This window comes from Erpetoichthys calabaricus, chromosome 17 (genome assembly GCF_900747795.2).
Source record: "Erpetoichthys calabaricus chromosome 17, fErpCal1.3, whole genome shotgun sequence".
Classification (NCBI taxonomy): Eukaryota; Metazoa; Chordata; class Cladistia; order Polypteriformes; family Polypteridae; genus Erpetoichthys; species Erpetoichthys calabaricus.
Window position 1 is genome coordinate 24,185,918 of NC_041410.2, and position 23,150 is coordinate 24,209,067.

General features: G+C 39.4%; 1 protein-coding gene across 1 annotated transcript in view; it reads right to left on the minus strand.

Moving 5' to 3' along the window:
• The window catches only part of zbtb32 (zinc finger and BTB domain containing 32), a 141,749-nt gene that overhangs the window by 49,276 nt on the left and 69,323 nt on the right, over positions 1 to 23,150 (minus strand). The window contains exon 3 of the mRNA XM_028823363.2: positions 18,433 to 18,530. Within this exon, the coding sequence (XP_028679196.1) occupies positions 18,433 to 18,530 (98 nt within the window). The remainder of the gene's footprint in view (positions 1 to 18,432; positions 18,531 to 23,150) is intronic.

Sequence of the window (23,150 nt, forward strand, 5' to 3'; positions counted from 1 at the left end):
AACTACACATATTTGGTTAGCAGACTCTTTTATACAAAGCAGCTTACAAAAGAGCTCAACATATCTGAGCAAACATCAGTCTGGGGGACTGTTTGAGAACAAGTGTTGCAGGACAAGGCTCCAAAATTGATCATCACATGTGAAGAGCTCAGAACAAATTAAAATCTACCTACATTTCTTTGGTTTTTGGATTTGACACCACTGCTCTAAGTTAAAAAAAATATTCAAGTCAAAACAAAAATAAAACAAAATGTATAAAAAACATTGTATCTTCACCCAATTCATGATAGTTACAACCCTGAGCCCTGTTATGGTATCAAGCAAAGTCAATCAAATTGAGGTTGCCAGGCTCTTTAAGTACTACAAATAAGTGTGTTATCCTGATCTATTAACGTGAACAGAAGAAGAAGAGCATGGAACATTTCCCCATTAGAAATTCAATTTTGCTATTTACGACAGATTTTTTTCCATTCGTGTTTGTAGGGCTGCAATCAAAGTGCATGGGGGTTCTCCCTTAATGTTTTAAGCGCCGTGAGGAACAAAGAACAGAGGTGGGAGGTGAGTTAGTTTTCAGCATCATGCCTAGGGGCTGGAGGTTAGCAGAGCGGAACAGATAACCAAGAAGAAAGGTGATACACATCTACTGTAAGAGTGCCGGCAGTCAATAGCAAAAAAACAGCGCTTGCTAACCACTGAGTGTTGCTTCTTCCTTGAGCTTTGACAAACTTTCTCTTTCCATTTTAAAATGTGATCATGCCTCTTTTTCCTGTTCAGGGCACTTCATTTGGAGGGACTGCAGCAGGGCTACTCACTTACACTCTGGAGGGCTGCGGTGGCTACAGGTTTGTGCTTTAACTAGTTTCTTAATTAGAACCCTTTTATTTACTGGGGAAGCAATTTGTTTTTTTGGCCTTAGTTTTAGTTAACTCGCTTGTTATGATTCAGAATTCTTAATTTCCTAATTTAGTTTCAAACAGCTGCTATTCAGGACAACGCCTGTCTTCAGTCATCCGCCCACCCTATTAGTTACTGATGGTATTTATGTGCTCGTCAATCATTTCTGCTGTGTCCTTCATTTGCATAAAGCACACTCTCGTCACGGCTGAAAGCATGTAAGTTAGCATCATATTAATAAATATCGACAAAAAAATCATTAACTAATAAAAAACACATCATCTAATATTCTTTTTTTTCTAACATCGCAAAATGTCAATCAAATGAAGGCATTTAGATAGATAGATAGATAGATAGATAGATAGATAGATAGATAGATAGATAGATAGATAGATAGATAGATAGATAGATAGATAGATAGATAGATAGATAGATAGATAGATAGATAGATACTTTATTAATCCCAGGGGGAAATTCACATACTCCAGCAGCAAAAAATATTAAATTAAAGAGTAATAAAAAATGCAGGTAAAAAACAGACAATAACTTGAATAATGTTCAACGTTTACCCCCTCTGGTGGAATTGAAGAGTCGCATAGTTTGGGGGAGGAATGATCTTCTCAGTCTGTCAGTGGAGCAGGACAGTGACAGCAGTCTGTCACTGAAACTGCTCCTCTGTCTGGAGATGACACTGTTTAATGGATGTAGTGGATTCTCCATAATTGATAGGAGCCTGCTGAGTGCTCGTTGCTCTGCTACGGATGTCAAACCGTCCAGCTCTATGCCAACAATAGAGCCTGCCTTCCTCACCAGTTTGTCCAGGCGTGAGGCATCCTTCTTCTTAATGCTGCCTCCCCAGCACACCACTGCGTAGAAGAGACCATCTGATAGAAGACCATCTGATAGAACATCTGCAGCATCTTACTGCAGATGTTGAAGGATGCTAGTCTTCTAAGGAAGTACAGGCGGCTCTGTCCTTTCTTGCACAGAGAATCAGTATTGGCAGTCCAGTCCAATTTATCGTCCAGCTGCACTCCCAGGTATTTATAGGTCTTCACCCTCTGCACACAGTCACCTCTGATGATCACGGGGTCCATGAGAGGCCTGGGTCTCCTAAAATCCACCACCAGTTCCTTGGTTTTGCTGGTGTTCAGTTGTAGGTGGTTTAAGTCGCACCATTTAACAATTTAGTTTTTCTATTGGTGATGGTGGGGGAGGGGGGGGGGGTTACCCCTAAATATTGATACATTATAAAAATATATTGATATATTGAAATGTATATTCTTAGTGCATACCTACTGCACTAAATGTACCATTCTGCCAAATTTCAGCTTTTCAACTAAATGGGAAATAGTGCTTTTGTTAATAAGAGAATTAGCAGCAGTAGCAGCAGTATGGTTTCATGCCAAGAAAGAGCACCACAGATGCGATGTTTGCTCTGAGGGTGTTGATGGAGAAGTATAGAGTAGGCCAGAAGGAGTTGCATTGCGTCTTTGTGGGCCTGGAGAAAGCATATGACAGGGTGCCTCGAGAGGACTTGTGGTATTGTATGAGGAAGTCAGGAGTGGCAGAGAAGTACGTAAGAGTTGTACAAGATATGTACGAGGGAAGTGTGACTGTGGTGAGGTCTGCGGTAGGGGTGATGGATGCATTCAAGGTGGAGGTGGGATTGCATCAGGGATCAGCTCTGAGTCCTTTCTTATTTGCAATGGTAATGGACAGGTTGACAGATGAGATTATACAGGAGTCCCCTTGGACTATGATGTTTGCAGATGACATTGTGATCTGTAGCGAGAGTAGGGAGCAGGTTGAGGAAACCCTGGAGAGGTGGAGATATGCTCTAGAGAGGAAGGTCAGTAGGAACAAGACAGAATACATGTGTGTAAATGAGAGGGAGGTCAGTGGAATGGTGAGGATGCAGGGAGTAGAGTTGGCGAAGGTAGAGGAGTTTAAACACTTGGGATCAACAGTGCAGAGTAATGGGGATTGTGGAAGAGAGTTGAAAAAGAGAGTGTAGGCAGGGTGGAATGGGTGGAGAAGAGTGTCAGGAGTGATTTGTGACAGATGGATATCAGCAAGAGTGAAAGGGAAGGTCTACAGGACGGTAGTGAGACCAGCTATGTTATATGGGTTGGAGACGGTGGCACTGACCAGAAAGCAGGAGACAGAGCTGGAGGTGGCAGAGTTATAGATGCTAAGATTTGCATTGGGTGTGATGAGGATGGATAGGATTAGAAATGAGTACATTAGAGGGTCAGCTCAAATTGGACGGTTGGGAGACAAAGTCAGAGAGGCGAGATTGCGTTGGTTTGGACATGTCCAGAGGAGAGATGAAGAGATGCTTGGTATATTGGGAAAAGGATGTTAAGGATAGAGCTTCCAGGGAAGAGAAAAAGAGGAAGGCCTAAGAGAAGGTTTATGGATGTGGTGAGAGAGGACATGCAGGTGATGGATATAACAGAACAAGATGCAGAAAGATATGGAAGAAGATGATCCGCTGTGGCAACCCCTAACGGGAGCAGCCGAAAGAAGAAGAAGTTAATAAGTGAATGAGTGAGAGAGTGAGTGAGTGAGTGAATCAGCTTTACATTGCAGGTTTTGATTTGTATTGAGTTGCTTTCTTCTGTTCTAATTTTTTGCTCTTTGTTGTGGCGAGAATTGCTTACATATGAATACCTGCAAACTCCACACTGAAGGCACCAAGTAATAGTAATAATAAACAAAATGCAAATATTTATCTTTAGGTTTGCAAACTGATGTACTACTTTCATGTGTCCACACATAGTAAACATATCTAAATTAAGGATACAGAATTTAAAGCCATGATGCTGTTTAATTGTTTATGTGGGATTGGTACTGTATATCTGGTACTGTATTGGCCTGCAACTGGTTACCTGCTTAGTGCTGGTTCCTGCTATTTACTTAATACTGCTGAAATGGGCACCAGTCACTTGAGACCCTGAATTTGATTAAATGAAAATTAATATAAAATTATTTTATGTTATATAGCTTTAAAAAAGTGACCCTCAGTAATACAACACACATAATGTCTATACTGTACAGTGTCACACACGTGCGCATGGAAGTCAACTAAAGAGCTCAAAAAAGGGTAATTCCGTGCCAGACAAGGAGATGGCGGAGCGCACTAATCCTTTCTCTCTTTCAACTGCAGACTAGTTACAGGAAATTCCGCCTGACCCCGACGGTGTCACTTCCGTCCCTACCCAACCCCAACCCCCAACCGGAACCCGAGGACATCACTTCCAGTCCCAACCCCAATGACGTCACTTCCTCTGCCTTTCCATAAAACCGCCATCTTTACCTCCTTCAAATAAGTTCTGCTCTGGTCTCGAATCTGTACGCAACTGTGCAACTAATTTACTATTTTCCAGTCAAGTATCAAGTATACAGGAGGCTGCCCCAAACTTTTTTCAGTCTCTTGCCAATTCATTTTGACAAAAGATTTTATATGCTTATTCAATGTTTTTGAATCTTTGATATGGAAGACATTCAGTTTTCTGGATAACAATGTAGAAAAGCAGAGTAAATCAAAATATGGACTCTTAGCCACACGGTTGTCAGTTCAGTCCCCACCTCTGACTTACTTTGCAATGCTGAGCAACTCTCTTTATCTGCCTGTTCTCCATTGGTAAAAGTGTGAGTAGACATCTGCACCATCAAAATGCACCGGTAAAGTGTGCTGGGATGGTGTCCATTTTGGGAAGGTGCCACACTATTGTCTGTATAAGTAGAGCTAATTCATCTTTCTTAAATGGTTTCTAATTGGCAACGTTAATGGAAAATGAATGAATCCCACATCAAATAAAACAGAAACTGAGCAAACCACGTAACCATAAAAGTGTTCAGCTATTTATGGGGCCTGCAGTTTATATTAAAGGCAGGAAGAGTGGTGTAGTGGCACTGGCCACTTCAGCTCCCACCTCTGAATAAATGTGTAACCCTAAGCACGTCAACTCACCTATTTTTTCTGTATTTGCAAAATAATGAATGTAAACAAGTGGGTTGTGTCCTGGCCTTGTAAGTTGCTTTGGAGAAGAGGGTCAGTCTGGTAAACACCAGGGCTTTGTTAGTAGTCATTCATCCCATTGACTTTCCACAAGTCATGTCAAGTTGGGGAGCATGCACTGGTACAGTGCGTTGCTGCACCCACTACACAACAATCCCGGTTTGCAACCCCTCAGGCAGACACGAGGTCTAGTCCCACACTCCAGAAATGACCTTCTATCTGCCACAGCCAGGTGTTACGTGGGCGACCCCTTGGTCTGGTCCAGCCACTCGGGTCCCTAACAATGAGGATCTTACGAGCTGGATCACCCTCGGGGAAACGCGCCACATGGCCGTAGTGCCATAACTGACGCTCCCTCACAATGCAGGTAATGTGCCTCATTCGGGACTCCATGAGCAACCGCTCATTTGACACAAAGTCAAATCAACGGTACCGAAGGATTTTCCGGAGAGACACAGTACCAAAGGAGTCCAGTCTTCGTCTCAGGTCACTGGATAGCGTGCATGTCTCGCAACCATATAGCAAGACAGGAAGCATCAGGACTCTAAAGACTTGGACCTTCGTCATTTTGCATAGATATCAGAACTGCCGCACACCCCTTTCCAGCGACCTCATGACCCCCAATACTCTCCCAATCCATCTACTGACTTCATCGGAAGAGTCACCAGAGACATAAATGTCACTACCAAGGTAAGTAAACCTCTCAACAAGGTCAACACTCTCTCCGCAGACAGACACACTGCTGATGGCTGTGCCCAAGAGGTCATTAAAGGACCTTTCCACCTTTCCACACTGCTCCCGTTATTGAAAAAGCGTCTCCTCTGGTTCTGCAGTTTTTCAGTAGAATGGAAAAAGAAATCAGCCAGCAAACCAGGCTGAGGATTTTTGGTTATATTGCAATCCTCCCTTGATTGTCTTATTTTTAATTTAAATCGTTAGTCAAGATTCCCTTCTGTCATTTGTCGTGTATGAGTGTACTGTAGGCACATGAGAAATGTGTTATTGAGAACAGGCCATTCAGTCCAACACTGCTTATCATTCCTCAGATGTACAGTAACTGAGTCCTAAAAATCCCCCAGGAACTTCTTTTGGCCAAACTTCTTGATGACGTAGAGTTCTCTCCATGAACAAAAACTTCTCAGTATTTGTGCAACTGCTATCCTTTATCCTCATCCATCAGTGGCCTGTGTTCTTGCTGAACAATTAACTAAAATGTGATACTTGGAATTTACCCAGCCACCTTCTTTCATAATTTTAGATTTGCAGTGTTTCAGTGACTTCAGTTTTACTTCATATCACATTCCTCAACCACTTTCTTCCTAGAATCAGTTAAGTATGCTAACTCCCCTAATTCTTAAGTTTCTCATCCTTGTGGTGTCATGACCTTCTTTAATTTTCTGGTTTAGTTGTCATTGTTTTTCCTTGCTTTAACCCTTAAACTCTGAGTATGCTTGTACTGCAGGCTTTTGGGAATTCATACCACGTACCCCTCCAACTCTTTGCAAATCCAGCCAAGTGGACTGAATGACTGAACTATAAACTGGCTGGATACTTATTCGAGTGTAGTCCCTTCAGTGGAAGAACCTGAGCAAATCCAGCAGATGCTGTTTACATTGCCCATAAAAAGTATTCACTTGCTTGAAGATTTTCATATTTTATTGTTATACATCAGGTGGATTTAATTTGGCTTTTTTGACATTGAACAATAAGTAAACACTCTTTAATGTCAACACGAAAATGGGTCTCTGAAAAATAGTCTAAGTTAATTACAAATATAAAACACACAATAACTGAATGCGTAAGTTTTCATTATTATGATGCACTTAAATCATCACTGGTGCAGCCAGTTGGTTTTAGAAGTGCCATCATTAGATCAATGGGCATCACCTGTCTGGGGTTGCAGTTGATTATAATCTAAATGCCCGTCTATGTGGAATATTCAACTTGTGGTGAACCAGTATGGTGGCCTAACCTGAACCATGAAGAACAAGTAAGAGGATGGAGACAAGAAAATATCCAAGTCACAGATTATCCTGCAGAGTCTGGTGAAATCAATCATTTCAAAATGGAAGGAGTGTGGCAGAGGTGTAAATCTGCCAAGAGCAGGTCTTCCACAAAAACTGAGTGACCTTGCAAGAAAAAGACTAGTGAGGGAGACCACCAGAAGACTTATAAAAATGTCAAAGTAGTTACACGCTACAGTGACTAAGATTGGAGAGACTGTGAAGACTACAACAGTTGCTTGGGTGCTTTATAGGAGAACAGCAACAAGAAAGCCATGATCAAGAAAAAAAAATCAGACTTGACATCTGGCCTAGAGTTTGCCAGAAGGCACATGGGAGTCAAATGGAAGAAGGTTCTATGGTTTGATGAACCCAAAATTGATGTTTTTGGTGATCTGACTAAACATATCACCCTCATAATGAAGAAAGGTAATGGCGAGGTATGTGAGGATGCTTCTCTACAGCAATCCTTGGAAGGCTTATTAGGGTAAAATGAATGTGAAAAAAATACAAGGAAATCTTGAAGGAAAACCTGATGCAGTCTGCAAGAAACCTACGCCTTGAGAGATTTGTTTTTCAGTAAGACAACAACTACAAGTGTAAAGCCAAAGCTACACAGGATTGGCTTCAAAACAACAATGTTAATGCCCTGGAGTGGAGTCCAGAGCTCAGTCCAATTCAGGATTTGTGGCTGTTCATTCACGATCTTGATGTGACTTGGCATTATTTCGAGTAGTTTTGCAAAGAAGAAGGGGAAAAATTTGTAGAGTCCAGGCGTGCAAAGCTGACAGAGAGAGACCTGTGCACATAGACTCAAGGCTGTCATGGCTGCCAAAGGTGCATCTACTAAAGACTGACTTCAAGGGGGTGAATATTTATGTGATTACTTATTTTGTGTTGTATATTTGTAATTCATTTAAACTACTTTATAATGATATGTTTTCACTGACTTTTAGTTTTGATCGATGTAAAAAATCTCAAATTAAATCCACTGTGATGGTGTATAACAATAAAATGTGAGAACTCCTAGAAGTATTAACCCCATTTCTTTTAAATTTGAAAATGATTTTTAAAGTCCAAGGCATTGTTTTTATAAACCTTAAATGATAAATATCTTTAAAAATTACAAGAGTAAAAAGTCAGAAAGAGTTTTGTCCTTGACGCTTGATTCTCTCTGTCCACACAGACATCACTTTCAACTGTAACTGAAGAGGTTTGGTCTGACTTAGCATTGTGTGCAAAAACACAAATAGAAAAAGCAGAAAGCCCGCAAAGAATTGCTAGAACAGTCATTGGTCAGCCAAAACCTCGAGCACATCTGAGGTCCAACACAAACTTACTTTAGTCTTGTTACTAAAATTGAATGAATCATGGCCACCCTCATGTTTCAAAATAGAAAAACATCTATTAATTACTTAAAACTGCACATTCTGCACTGCCTGATCATCTACTGTGAATTTTTTAGAAGTGTCGTAACAAATGAATGTTTGAAAATACAGCAAATGCAATATGTAGGCAGCTGACTTAACACTGCATTTAAAAAATTGTACACATACAGTAATTGGCTGTATCCTGTACATGTACAGTAACAGCACCAGTTTGGTAAAGTTTTATATTTTTCTCACGGTCTTTGTTGCCAAAATAAGAACATGCATTTACTAAACATATAATTCATTCCTTGCTGACACAGGAAAACTCTAAATAGCAGACAGTAGGCCCTGACCATGTATTGACCAGCACCAAATAGGGAGCACATTAACACTTTTAAATAGCCTGCCTGAATAGACTCCACTTGTCTCTTCCCATCTCAGTTGTGTCTTCTCCCTGTCAGGTTGCTTACATGAAAGTGATGTTTTCTCCTCATCTGACAGCTTGCGTGGCTTCAACTGTATTTATTTATGTCCTCAACTACCCATTTTAAATAAAATAATGTCTATGGAATAAACCTCACAGACAAAGCCAGATTAAGATCTTTAGAGGTCCTAAGCACTTAAAAGATTTTAGGACTCCCATATATATGAGCTGAACTCACTCTCAGTGGACGACTGATTGGGACAGCTAACATGATCAAGACGAGAATGATCACGTGAGCCCCGGTGGACTGTGTGGCAGTTACCAGATTCCAATTTTTTTTCCAAGGTTACTATATATCATTAAGCTTTATTATTACTATTTTGTTATTGTTTATGTATGTATATGTTATGCAGTATCTGCCAAATAATATAAAGAGTATACAACACATGTTTTGACCTTATTGGGGCTTGTCAGGTGTGTGCACTTTTGCACCCACTTATGGGGATCAAACCTCGGACGTCAGTGCCTGAGGTGAAGCTTCTGACGTTGTGCCACTTTCATTTATTTGACAGGGTGAAGATTGAAGTATTGCATTCTTAGGTCTGAGTTGTAATCTGATTATTTGGGTGGTCAACCTACCAGGTAATGCTTGTGGTTGGTTGGCCTGTCCCCTCAGTTGCGAGAAGCAGATCATAGATGTAATGATGTTTCTTCTTCTTTCGTATGCAGGATGTAATTTCCAATGAATTAATTTGTTTCATAGACTTGATGCAAGTCTTCTTTTAGAAGTTCAACAACTTTATTTCGAGGAACAATAACAAATTAATCTTATAACAGTTTGTAAATATTAAGACACGGTCAAAGTCTGTATTGCTCCATTACATTCTACCCGCCAAAATACCCCCTCTCACATCTGGAATCACACAACACATATCTCACAGACGCACAAGAACTCTCACTGAAACACATGAAATTAACAATGGTGCATTTACAAATATTTAAAAGCTACTCTTGTTTAAATTAAAAGGTTCACATACATTACGGTTCTTACAATAGATATGTGATACAGTAACTGCCAAATAATACAAAGAGTAAGTGTTACCTGGTAGGTGTTGTGATGTGAAATTTTGCATACAAGTTGATAAATATTTTTTATGCCTTTATTTGTAACTTAGACAAAGCAATGTAATATTAGTGTTACATTATAGATAATAACAGCAATGGTTTGAAGGTTTAAGAACCCCTTTACCCCCTTTTAGGACTGAGTCTCTTTGTAATTTTACGACAGGATTGGGGAAAGTGCCTCAAACAAGTTTGGCAAATGTTTCTCTGCAGGACTCCCAGTCAACCCCCACAGGAAAGTCAGGCTGCCTAACTGCCAAGCTTTACCTTACCATATGGTTTTGGGGGCAGGTGTGAAGATGTTCTATTCCCCCATTGGTCTGAAGTATGGCTGTTTGGAACTGGCTTGTATCAAAAGCCTTTAAGTACCATGACACCTTATTGGCTGTAGGGGTTGGACAGAAACCTATAAATTTGCTTGCTTTACCTCACCCTCTCTCTCTTACCAAACTGATGAAAGACCATCTCACACCATGAACTGAAAAGGACAAGCACAGCTGGGCAGCCATATTGAGACAGGCATGCGGCCTGTTCTGAAGAAAGCTGACCACAAATGATGCTTTAACTAGAGACATTTTAAATAACTAACAAGTCTGTGTGACGCCTGAAACTACACATCACCATTTATCAGGTTGTATGGTTGCCAATATTCAAATGAACTTTGCATATTGTTATTATTTATGAATCTTATCAATAATACTTTAAATTGTTACTTAACTCCTGCTTGTCTTTTACTTCACCTAATTACCTGAGATTACAAATGTAGAAGGGAAGGTGGGGAGAAGTTATATACTACAATACCTTATAAACAGTGGTAAGTCTATGAGATTTGAGGCATTCTGACAAAGGTTACATATTAATAATACAAAAGGGGAAAGTAGAGTAATAAATTATTCTACCAAGACAAAACAGTAGGTAACCACCCAAATAATCAGATTGCAACTCAGATCCAAGAAAATACTGTATAAGTATGTCATTTTTTTTAATTTAATGGTGGAGACCCTTTTTGTGAAACATAGTTCAGTTTGCAACTTTGCACCATATAGTCCATGGTAAATCCATCCATCCATCCATTATCCAGCCTACTATATCCTTAACACAGGGTCACAGGGATGGTAAATCCAGGAATGGAAAATTTCTGTGGTGCCCCATTTCCCTTGATGCTCTAAGCACATGCTTATTTTACTTAATGGTTAATCCAGCCCTGCTCACAGATCACAGTGAAACACACTTCAAACCTTTGGCTACACATGACATAATGGGAAAAAAAAGGCAGAGGTTGTGTCTGAACTCACCATACCTGTGAAGCCTTCACATTGACACCAGCTCCCCCAGGTGGCCTGCCAAAAAATGTGCTTTTTCAAGTATCACAAATTACCCTCTTCTAAGTACCACCCTAGCTCAGAACACCAAGTTAAATGTCTCGAAAGTGTCCAGAAGGAAAGGTCTGAGCAAATTACAATCAACGCAGAGATAATTAAAGGAAATATACACAACATTTAAATAATAGTAAAAAAAAGTCTTGCTGTCCTATTTGGTCCGACTGACATCTTTATTTTCTGATTGAGGTGGCTCACCCACTTGCCTACTTCAGGACACACCTAATCAGCTCCCACTTAGTCCAATTCTAGTGTCTCTACCTGACATCTGACCTGTGATGATATTTAGATTTTGTAGTACTAGTGGTGAACGAAGCAAACAAGTTTCATTCCACATACGACATTATGAAACTGATGTTGAAATTTGTTTCGTAGGCGATTTCGATATTGTGAAATGTGTAACTCACTGCAAAGAGTATTAAGAGATTTGAACGTTTTTTTGGGGAGTTGGAAACCAGGAATATTACTCCATAAAGCCTCCTTCACAACTTTGTGTTTACCTGTGTTTTACTTCTGCAGTTGTGTAATACATGTAATCTGCTGCCTGCCAACCAGATCAACACTTTTTATCACTTTCATTCACCTTATCATGGGAGAACACAGTACGTTTTTCAAAAATGTGACTTGCTGCTTATTTTCCACATGAAGACACATAAAAATATCCCCTTACTGCGTTTTCTCCACAGGAAAATCTCACTACATAGGAAGTCGTCTCCACCATAAATCCCTCTGCCGCCATTACCAAGTAACCACCCTTTGTTGTTTCTTGAATTTGCACAAGAATTTGAGGATAAACACTCTCCAAGCACAATGGAGCTTCAGGTTTCTTTTCTATCAGCATTGCATCGTTAGGACTGTGGCCATCATCATTGTCATTAGAATTGCTGACCAAAGTTTCTGCCTACCAGGTTGTGATTTTATTCCCCACTAAAAAACACCATCAGAGAGGCACATGTGGAATTAATGCATGCAAAGGCTTCCAAGACCACAACTACATTTTCTTTCCTCTTGTGTCAGTTGCTCAAATTTCGATGGCAACAAAACACAAGAAGCGTATCACTTTCAGTTTGGTGTGAAGTGTCTCGCTTATCATTATGCACTACCCATTTGTGTGGAAATCCTGTATTTATATTTAGCCTATTCTATCATTATTTTATTTTAACACTGTTTTGTTTTTTTATTTCTTATTGCTCTCATTACCATTTTCTGTTTTGCTTACATGGCTACGGCTACATTACTGTTAGTGATGGCACCGCATTGCTGCAATGTGGTGGCTGTAAGTCTTATGCAAAACATCTATCATGATGATTTGGACTTTGTTTTTTATTTTTATTTTATTTACTTATTTTTTTTTTTTTTACAGCCTTGTCCTTGGCCGCTAAGAATAACGAAGGTAGCGTTTTTTATTAGAGGTTTAGGAATTTAATAGTCTGTTTTCTCATTTACGATGTTTTTGAAGATGATCATTTTCAAATACTGTATGTCGTCCTAAGGTGCTACTTTGTTTTTAGTATCAGCACCACCTATTGTTTTCTGCTTGTAATGCAGATACTAGGCAAGATGTCCGGGAGTGTGCGACGCATGACATAATTACTGCAAAGGTATAAAGAGCAACATCATGCACTTCTTTACTATCCTAGACTGTGATTAATTCAGTTTAATTTATTTTAACACATTTAATGTGAACATTGTTCAAAATATCACTGGATAGGAACTGTTTTCTGTTCTTCAATCTTGATTTATGCTCTATTTATTGGTTTTAGCAATGTAAAATATTCCGTTTTTGGACTCTCTCACTACATTTCTTGATTTTCAATTTTCTATCATGTCCTGGCTATTGTTTACTCTGTCACCTGATTCTGTAATACTTAAAACTTCTGCCGCCCTGTGTAGTCATTACAATGTCATCTGTATATTTAAGATGACAACACACCTCTGTGACTAGAATTCGTTTCTGGATTTGTAAAATAAACTTTTTTTGGTGTGTTAATATAGTAAGGATTCAAATTTTAAGTATTTAGACTTTTGCCGTGTGTTTTCTGACTGTTTTCTGCCCAATTTTACTTTTTTATCTCCTGATCTTGTTAAAAACTGTCTTTTACTATCTTAGGCATACTATGACCAAACTCACTACCTGAAACTAGACACACAGAGAATTATTTCTAGAATAATTTCTGAAATGAATACCATTTTTGCAAAATCTTACTCCTTTGGGTGTTCCTTGGAACTGCAGCGCAGGATGCTGGTGGGCTTGGTCTTTCGTTTAAAGGCACAATGTTTGTCCCTCATTCTCTCTGTTCCATTGGAAGCTCCTCCACTAGTGCATGTCATACATGCTCGTCTTTAACTCTCATGCTCTTAAAATGTCCGCATCTAAGACACCAGGGAGTTGTCCTGGAGTCCACTGTCTGGCTACGCACTTACTTTGGCTTTTATTGGATTGTTTACTAGTCATGGGTCCCATCAGTGGGCCTTCTTCATCTAGAAAACCATTACACTACTGTGAACATTGAGCAAGCAAGCAGAACGCCAGGTCATATTTTAAATACAAAACCTTTCAAATGCTCTGTATATCATTTCGGTGCACCACTCCATACGTCGCACACCTAGAGCCTATCAGACTCTCATTTATCCATTTGCAAGTCTCATTTTCAACTAAGACAAATTGGAGCGCTATATGAAAAAAGGAGGGTTTTGTGTGTATGGACACTTGTTTTTGCCATACAGGTGGTAACAGTTAGACTTTTGGTTTCAGTTTTGAATTTCGATCGTAAATGTGGTTTTACAATAAGAAAGAAGTGGATTTAGAAATGAAAGTGAAAGTAGCCAACCTATAAATGTGACTCAGCAACTGAAGTGGATACCTGCGATTACTAGAAACGGCAAAGTGCATGTTGTGCCAGTTAAGAGAATGAGAAACGGCCAGAAGGATCTGCAGCCTGGATGCCCACTGCCTGTTGTTTTTCCCAAACCAGCTACTGACTACTGGTAAAGTGTGGTCAAATGCTCAAAGGAATATTTCAGACAAAATAAATTAAATACATTTGCAGATAAATGTGACACTTCTTCTTCTTCTTTTGGCTGCTCCCGTTTTGGGGTTTGCCACAGTGGATTGCAAATAAATGTGACACTAAATAGATAAAATGATAAGATGAAATGTGTTATCAAATGTACATTTTTGATTCTTAATTCTTTATGTATTCATTTAATTATTTCTTCATTTATTTATTATCTTACTCCCTGTTAAAAAAAAATTTTAAAATCCAGTGACCCTGAATTGAACAGTGGATATCAACAAATGGATAACAGTAATAACAATAATCATCATCGTATATTCCTTATTGAAATCTATCTGACATTAGGAGTAAGGCAATTGCATGGACATGTTGCCAGTAATCCATGTCAGTATTTAAATTATGGCCGAAGACTCGTTATTTTAAAATAATATACTGTTGTTAGATCTTTCCATTTTATATTCTTTTTTTGTAATTCATTTCAGCAATTGTTTTTGTTTTGTTGTCACTAAGCTTTCTCCATTTTATTTATTTTGTCTTTTCATAATTGCTGTTAATTGTTGCAGACACAGGATTCCACCCCTACAACTTGAAAATGACAATGGGGTAATCGAAGTACTTTATTTTGCCCTAGTGAGTCACAGAGAGTGATAGGAGCTTTTAAGAGCACCCTGACAGAGTCACAGGAGGTGTCACATTACATAAGCTACTGGTGCACACTGCAACCTTCTACAACTCACTGTGACTTGTTTAACATTCCATAAATTAATTTTACAACTGAAAATTATGTGAAAAAGTGTGTAATGTGACAACGGTCTAAACCAGACAATATTACAAGAGGCCTTCTCAATCTGCCCGCTCCACAAAATGTACAGACAATTTGTTCAAAAATGTGGTGGAAGTGACCACCATGAGATCAAACACTGAAATGATTTAAAAATAGTTTTTCTTCCACAGTACTGTTTAACTGCAGCAGGCTGAAATGCCACATCAGCTGGCTTGAAAGGGAACTGAAACTTCAGGGAAGCATCTAAGAAAATGTCTAATGCTTATGTTGTCACATTTTAAAGCAAATCATAGCATTATTTAACTTCCAAAACTGCAAACAAATGATCCTGTACAAGCAGTGACAAAGCCACTTTTATTATCTTTATCAGGTGTGCCCAGTTTGTGGTTGAAGGTGGGCAGACATTGGCACTCACTTCCTAGAGGAGTTAACTTGTAGGACTCTGAAGAGCAGAAGCTCCGCAGCAAGGACGACAACACATGAATGCATCTGGATTTACCATCAATTTAAAAAAATGTAATTTGGGTTATCACCATCAAGCTGGGCTATTACTCTCTTGGAAAGTAGATATTTATTTCAATCATACACTGGGCACAGTTTATGTAGCCTAGAAACAACTTTAATTACGCACAGGAATCTGAGATTTTGCCACACGTTAACTAATTGTTCACATTCTGCAAACTTTCAGATTGTTGTGTCAAGATAGAAATGAATTTCAAGGCCAAAGGACTGGTTTGTAATTTTAAATAAAGGACTGGGGTAGAAAAGGTTTTCTACATGGAAATCGTACAAATAGACAAAAGTCAGAATGGAGTCCATTTTTCAAAAAGTATAAAGAAACAAAATGGCAAAACGCAAAATAGTCAGAATCAGAAAACTGTGCAAATAATGCTGGCGGTATCAAGTATCCTTACCCTAACTATAATTCATAATAAATATGTTTTATTAAGTGAAGCTAAAACTTTCACCCATCTTCTACATTGATGGTGTAATGACAATATGCATTGCACTTTTTATAATTATGTGACTAACAGTGAACATTTTTATTAAAAAAAAGTGTGACTGCAATGCTAGTACCCTGGCAAATATCATTATGAAAATGTCATCAAAATGTCATTAACAAAACCATTGTAACATTTTATAAAATAAAAATTATTAGAACATTAGAAAATTAGAACATTTGACAAGAACAGGTCATTCAGCCCAACAAAACTCACCAGTCCTATCCACTTAATTCTTCCAAAATAATGGAAGTCCCTAAATTCCTACTGTCTACCACATTACTTGGTAACATCTGCCAAATGTCGATGGTTCCCTGTGTAAAGGAAAACTTCCTAATGTTTGAGTGAAAAGTAATGACTTCATCTCTCTATATATAAAATCCAATGTCTGTCTGTCCGCTTCTCAAGAGAGTACTATTAAAGGATTTAGGTCAGGTTTTTTTCTGTAATTTGTTTGAACATTCTGGTTCATTTTGCAACTTCTCTCAGCGATTAATTAATACAAATCCTAGAGGGATGGTTATGGGCCGAGGGGAGGGAGAGGTGGAGACGGACAGGGCCATTCTCACTCACGTGCCAGCCTCCGTTTGAGTCGGTCTACCTCTCGCCATGTGTTGGAACGTACTTTGCCTCCGCTTAGCTAGCGATACCTGTTTGTTCTGCAGACATTATAATTTACAGATTGTTAAGGAGAAACATTTGACAATTTTGAGAGAGAGATCAGGGTTCCATGTGTTTTAGAGGGTACCTGCTCACTGGCAGAGATATCACAGCCATGTGCTCTTCTCCCCACTTGGGGGACGCTCTCCTGTCAGAGATGAACACGATCAGATTCAGTAGCAACGTTTCACGTTGGAGCGTACCAACCTTCCGCTTGGCCAGAGATACCTTGACAACTTTTTACATTTTTGGTAAAGAGATCACAGCTACATTCTCGCCCCTGATAGGAAAACCAAAAATATTGTATATCAAGAGGCCCTTGCAAACAAAAGCTATCAATATAAATTCATCTCAATACAAATTATTACTTTATTATTACAAATTATTATTTTTTTTATTGATTTTTACAGTTTGTCCTGTTTTACTACTACGCAGGCGGAGCAGAGACGTTCAATGTCCGTTAGCCAGTAAGCAATCCGATCTTTTGTCAAAACACAAATGGCAAAACCAAAATCATAGTCAATGTTTAGAAAGAAATAAGTCTTTTTAAAGGCAGAAACTTCAAAGAAACGATTGATAAAGAGCTCACAGGTTTTTATCCAATCCCAGGTAAATGAACTAAAAGGAGGATCATCATTGTGCCATCACAGTGAATTACGGGAAAGATTGCCTAGGTAAAGAATGATGCAAGAGCCACAAAGATTACATAAAATCTTTGGGTCAAAACAAAGGACAGAAATTGATTCTTCTGGCCTGAAAACCTAGAGAAAAGTACCTAGAAGACAGTGATCACTTTAGAAAAGTGTGCCACAAAATTAAAGGACATTTAATTTTAATACTAAGGAACCCAGACATTCTATGTCTCACACTGCAGGTGTGATCATGTCTCACCCTGCAGGTGAAAGTCAGATACTGAGTGCAAATGACTCAGTATACTGCTGGTTTAAGACATCTACGCTGCGCACATGCCCAATGTAGGCAGACAACTATTTCATATGTGTTTTCGGTTGTTTTTTGTGCAGAAGAAAATACTTTTATAAACAATGTGAAAATGCTAGTGTGGTTGGTAATTGTTTTGCCGTATATACTTCCTATAAGTTCTCCTGCAGATAAGTCAGGGCTTAATTTTACCGTATAATTTCTGGTATTTTATAATGTCGGTCATATAAATCGAATGCGGAAAACTCACGCTATTGGTCCAAGAGATTACAATATGCTAACGCCCACCTGAGAGAGTAACCATGGAGCATACTGCCTTTTCTTTTCTGTGTATTGTGCCTACGTGACCACACGGTAATAATACCTGAACTATTCCGAAGCGACGTTTGCACTGATTTGTGTTTTTTGTAATGCACACCCTTATACACATTTATCATAAGAGTATCCCTTATCTACGATGGAGCGTTCGATCAGAAGAAAATATGAAGCTGGTTTTAAATTAAAAGTCATTGAAGTGGCGAAAGAAATTGGTAACTGCACTGCTGCAGAAAAATTTGATGTGTCTGAGAAACTGGTGCGAGATTGGAAGATGCAAAAACATGTGAAAAAAAAGATTTCAGTGTCTTATTTTTGAACGGGTGTATAAGTCGGGGTCTGATTTTATAATCGATTTTTCGGGTTTCAAGACCAAACTTATACGCAAGTATATATGGTAGTTTCAAAATGGTGCTTTATATTCTAAAGCTTGCAAAATGACATTCATTTTAAAGCAAGTAAGATGAGAAGAGAAAAAAAACAAAGGACTACATTACCAGTATTGATGGGCCTATACATTTGTGAATAGAAGCTGTCTTGGAATTCTTTTCCACAGAAATCGCAGCTGTACATTTTGGTGAAGTTTGGATGTTTCCTGAAAAACAAGAGGAAAAAGATCTTCTTAAAACCCACAGCATAAATAACATGGCAGGAGACCTAAGTTGCAACGGAGATCCCTCCGTTCATTTGCTGTAGCCCCTTTGACCAGTTCTGGATCATTGAAGCAAAGTCCTTGTGGTTCTTAACTACTGCAGACATAACAAACTTGTCATCTAATGCTAAATGTAAATCCAAATTAGCAATTAGCAATGAATTAACAATAACCTGCTTAGTTTTGACATATTACGCCACACCTTTATTAAGTGAACGCCATCCCATAGAGCTTTACAAACACACAATTATAGTGTAATAGTTCACACATATTAGATGGGCTACTAGAACAAAGGCTCCATCTGAGAGTATACCCTCAAATTCAGTAGAAGCAATATGGTTCCTCTTTGGGCTCTGTAACAGCAGATAAACTCTTTGTAACTCCACAGATATTTGGGGAGGCATGAAAACGTCTCAGCCTTGTTTACAGTACATATGCTTTATGGACTGTGGCTGTGTGACCTATGGTGTCTTGTCAAAAGAGCTACACAATTATTAAGATAACAGTTAAGTTCACATACTCTACTTGGTTATACAGTAAGTCAAGTTCATTGAGAGGGTGTGTAGGAATCATTCACAGCATTGTGTCTCCTTTTTGTTTCACGGACATGATATCAGGGTGCAGCTGAGGTTTTTTAGGGTATGCATTTTTATAACCTAAGGGTTGCATTTCTGCTGTTTGCAGATGATGTTATCCGTTTGGCCTCTTCAGATTGTGATCTCAGCTGTGTACAGGAACAGTTTGCAGCTAAGCGTGATGCAGCTGAAATAAGAATTAGCACTTCTGAGGTTATGAGCATCTTTAAAAGAGTGGCCCGCTCTCATCAGGTGAAAGGTCAGCTGCTACCCCAGGTCTTGTTCAAAACTGAGGTGATTGTGAGATTGACCAATGAATATGTGCAGTGACGTTATTCTTGTACACATTGAAACAAGCTGTAGCAGTGAAGCAGGAGGTAAATTCTCAGATGAAGGATTCAATTAACCAGTCATTTCACATTGTCATTCTTACCTGTAGACGCAAACTCTGGTTGCTTATTGAAACTCTGGGATTTTTGAGTGAAACTGGCTGGAATAAGATTTCAACATAAGGTTGCTACTCTCTCTTTCCATGTTTGGGTGAAGAGATTAGCAATACAGGATGACCTCAGCTTCTGTGAATTGAGAAGAGCCAGTTGAGGTGTTTTTGGCATAAAGTGAGAATATCCTCTGACAGGAGCTCTAAGAGGTACAGCACATTTTGAGAAGATCCAGGAGCAGACCCAAGAGAGGCTGGTGTGATGATATATCTCTCGACTAGTTTGGGCACTTCTAGAAATTGTCCAGAAAGGACTGAAAAATTTGCCAAGAAGGCCTGGTCTTTCCAAGTCAGGCAATTAACACCAAGACCCCCACCTAGACAAGTTGAGTGAAAATAAAGTGCAGTGATAAAGTCAAATAAAATATTTCGTGCACCTGTGCGGACTAACATTCCTCAGTTGTCAGCTTTTTCTTCCTTCTGTTTCTTTAAATAGTAACTTCATAATGGCAACACACAGGAGGAAATGGTTAGCTGCTCTGAATTTTGGTCTGTTGTATTATTTGTAGCTCACTGATAAAGGCCTAATGGTTGAAGAAACTTTTCAGAACTGGGACAAACAAGTGAACTACATTGAAACAAAAATTAAGATGAAGGAGAGAAGCTGAATCAATTCCTGAATTCTAACAGCTACCACATCAATCACCCTGTTTCTGAATTTCATAGAGCATTTAAAGCTTCACAATGGTAATTTACAAGTCTGTAGACAGAGAGCATAAATAGACTGTCTATTTAAAAACCAGGGGCTGCCCACAAATGAAGAAACTGTCTGTACAGAAACTTGAGGCCACTATGGCCCACCAGGAACGAGGTTTACCAGCTAATGGGCAGGTGATACCTAGTGTGTTTTCACAGTTAAAGTCCACCATTCACCTCTAAACACAGATTCAAAAGGCAAACACATAGCTGCTTAAAGACAAACTTATGAAGATATATTTCTAATACAATTCTCTGATAGTGTTGGAGTAACCTTTCTTGAAAAAGCAAAAGGCTTGTAAGAGACAAGCAATGCATCCAGAAGTGAGATCAACTGTGGTCTGGAGCAAATCTATCTATCTATCTATCTATCTATCTATCTATCTATCTATCTATCTATCTATCTATCTATCTATCTATCTATCTATCTATCTATCTATCTATCTATCTATCTATCTATCTATCTATCTATCTATCTATCTATCTATCTATCTATCTATTGTCACACATTTGTGAGTAGGAGGCAGCTAAAGGGCTTGAGTAATTGTAATTCTACACCAGAACAGGGGGTGGCGATGTGCGCTGACTGTCACTCTCACTTCCCGGCAGACCTTTCTCAAGAAATTCCATCGGGTTCCGGCGCCTCTGAAGCCGTTACTTCTGGTCCCGGCGCCTCTGAAGACGTCACTTTCTCCACCAGCCTTTAAAGCTGCCATATTTTCTTACAATGATCAGTTCTGTTCTGGACTCTCTGAAAAACCCTGAAAACTTTAACCTTTTGCAGCCAGGGCATAATACACAGGTGGCTGCCCCAAACCTTTAAATGTCTATTGGTCGTTTTTGTGACACTATCAATCTAAAGACACTGAAATTATATAATATCACTTCCATAAATTGAGTTAGTAAGTTCATCTTAAGGATATGACTATTCTGTCCATTTCATTGTAGGGTCATGGGAGAAAGTTCTGTAAGACAGGAACGAACATGGGGTGGACCAGCCATCTCTGAAAATTATTTTACATGCATGGCAGTGTAAATGCCAAGGCAAATGGAGTGGAATTTTCACGACTGGGCCAGAGAGTAATGGTAGGCCATTATGGAAGTACAGCATGGAAGGAGCTGGAATGATTGGCGATCTACTAATGGATGAACTGGGAAAACATGGATGTCAGAGGCAGATCATTCCCCCACACAACCTCCAGGTTGGTCCTAGTTAAGACTCCTGAGTGGGAATTCGAGTTTAGAAGAGCAGCCATGTTGGGGTCCTTGGGTGCCGCAAGAGGGAGCTGTCAGGAGAGGACTGACCAGGTTTCCATATGACTTTGTACAGTAATGTTCTAGGTGGCCACTGCAGTGACATTCCCTGGTCCAGTTTAAAAGGAGCCCACCGCATCTCCTTGGGGAGTCAGAGTCGGGAGGCAGCAGGCAACACTTATCAGGTAGACGGGAGGAGATAATTTATGATTATATTTGTGTATATTGGCTGGTGCACAATTAGAAAAGTGTTGGTTGAAAGTAAAAACCTTTTTGGGCTCAGTGGTCACCCCCCCCCCCCCCCCCCCCCCCCTTGTGGTTACAACAGATACGGTCTCTTAGGTATGAAAATGTGACTCGAGTATTGAGGAAGTTTTTATCTACAGGTGCTTTTTGAGAGGCCACTAACTGCAAGTTAAAATTGCATTAATCAGAATAATTACATTAAATAAGAAACGTTCTTCAATGTCACTAATGAAGAATAAAAATGTAAGAGTTAGGGTTATGAATTATAATTAGTAAACTGGGGAAAATCAATTTTATGGAAGGTATCAGGTGAGGCTTTTTTCTTTTTCTTTTACTTTTTCTTGTTCTTTTTCTTTTAAAGTCAAAAACAGGATGGCATTGGTCAGACACATTGCTGGTTGAGGCCTTCCTGAGAATTAATCATAAGCTGGTGGGTGTGGATGAGGTTTTACAAGTTAGGCACAAATTTCCATTGAGAAGTTTTTTATAATGTTTTGCTTACCTTTATGTCAACTTCCCTCCATTGTTCAGAGAAAAACTTTAATAGCATGGCCTTCCTGTTCTGGAAAATGGACCTCAACTTGACTAATGTCACCTTGCCTGTTTGGCCTCAGGAAATAAATACATTTCACAGCCAAGTACCCTAAATTCTTGTCTATAAGCCGGACTCATGTATTAGCCGGAGACCAAAAATCATACGAATTTTTAAAATAAAATCGTATCATAGATAAGCCGGACTCATGGATAAGCCGAACGTACTATAACCTATAACTAATAGAAGGGAGGGAGGTCAGTGGTCTCACTCGCGCCCATTTAATTTCTTTAAGGGGGGAGAGAGTGTGAGATATTGCCGTCTCTCTCACTCCCCGCATGGCGCGGTTGGAGCGGCCGGAGCGCGTTCTTTCTGCTCTGGGCGTCGCCGAGTCAACACGAGCGCGTAGCGGGCATTTAAATTGTGATTTTATATGTAAGCATATTTAAATATATATCGCGGATTTCTGCGGACAATGGGTCTTTTAATTTCTGGTACATGCTTCCTCAGTTGGTTTGCCCAGTTGATTTCATACAAGGGACGCTATTGGCAGATGGCTGAGAAGCTACCCGGCTTACTGTTCTCTCTCTCTTGCGCTGACTATCTGTGATCCTGACGTATGGGGATTGAGCAGGGGGGCTGTTTGCACACCTAGACGATACGGACGCTCGTCTAAAAATGCTGAAAGATTATCTTCACGTTGCTATCTTTTGTAAAGCTGATTCCTGAAAAGACATGCTGCACAGTGCTTCGCATACTTA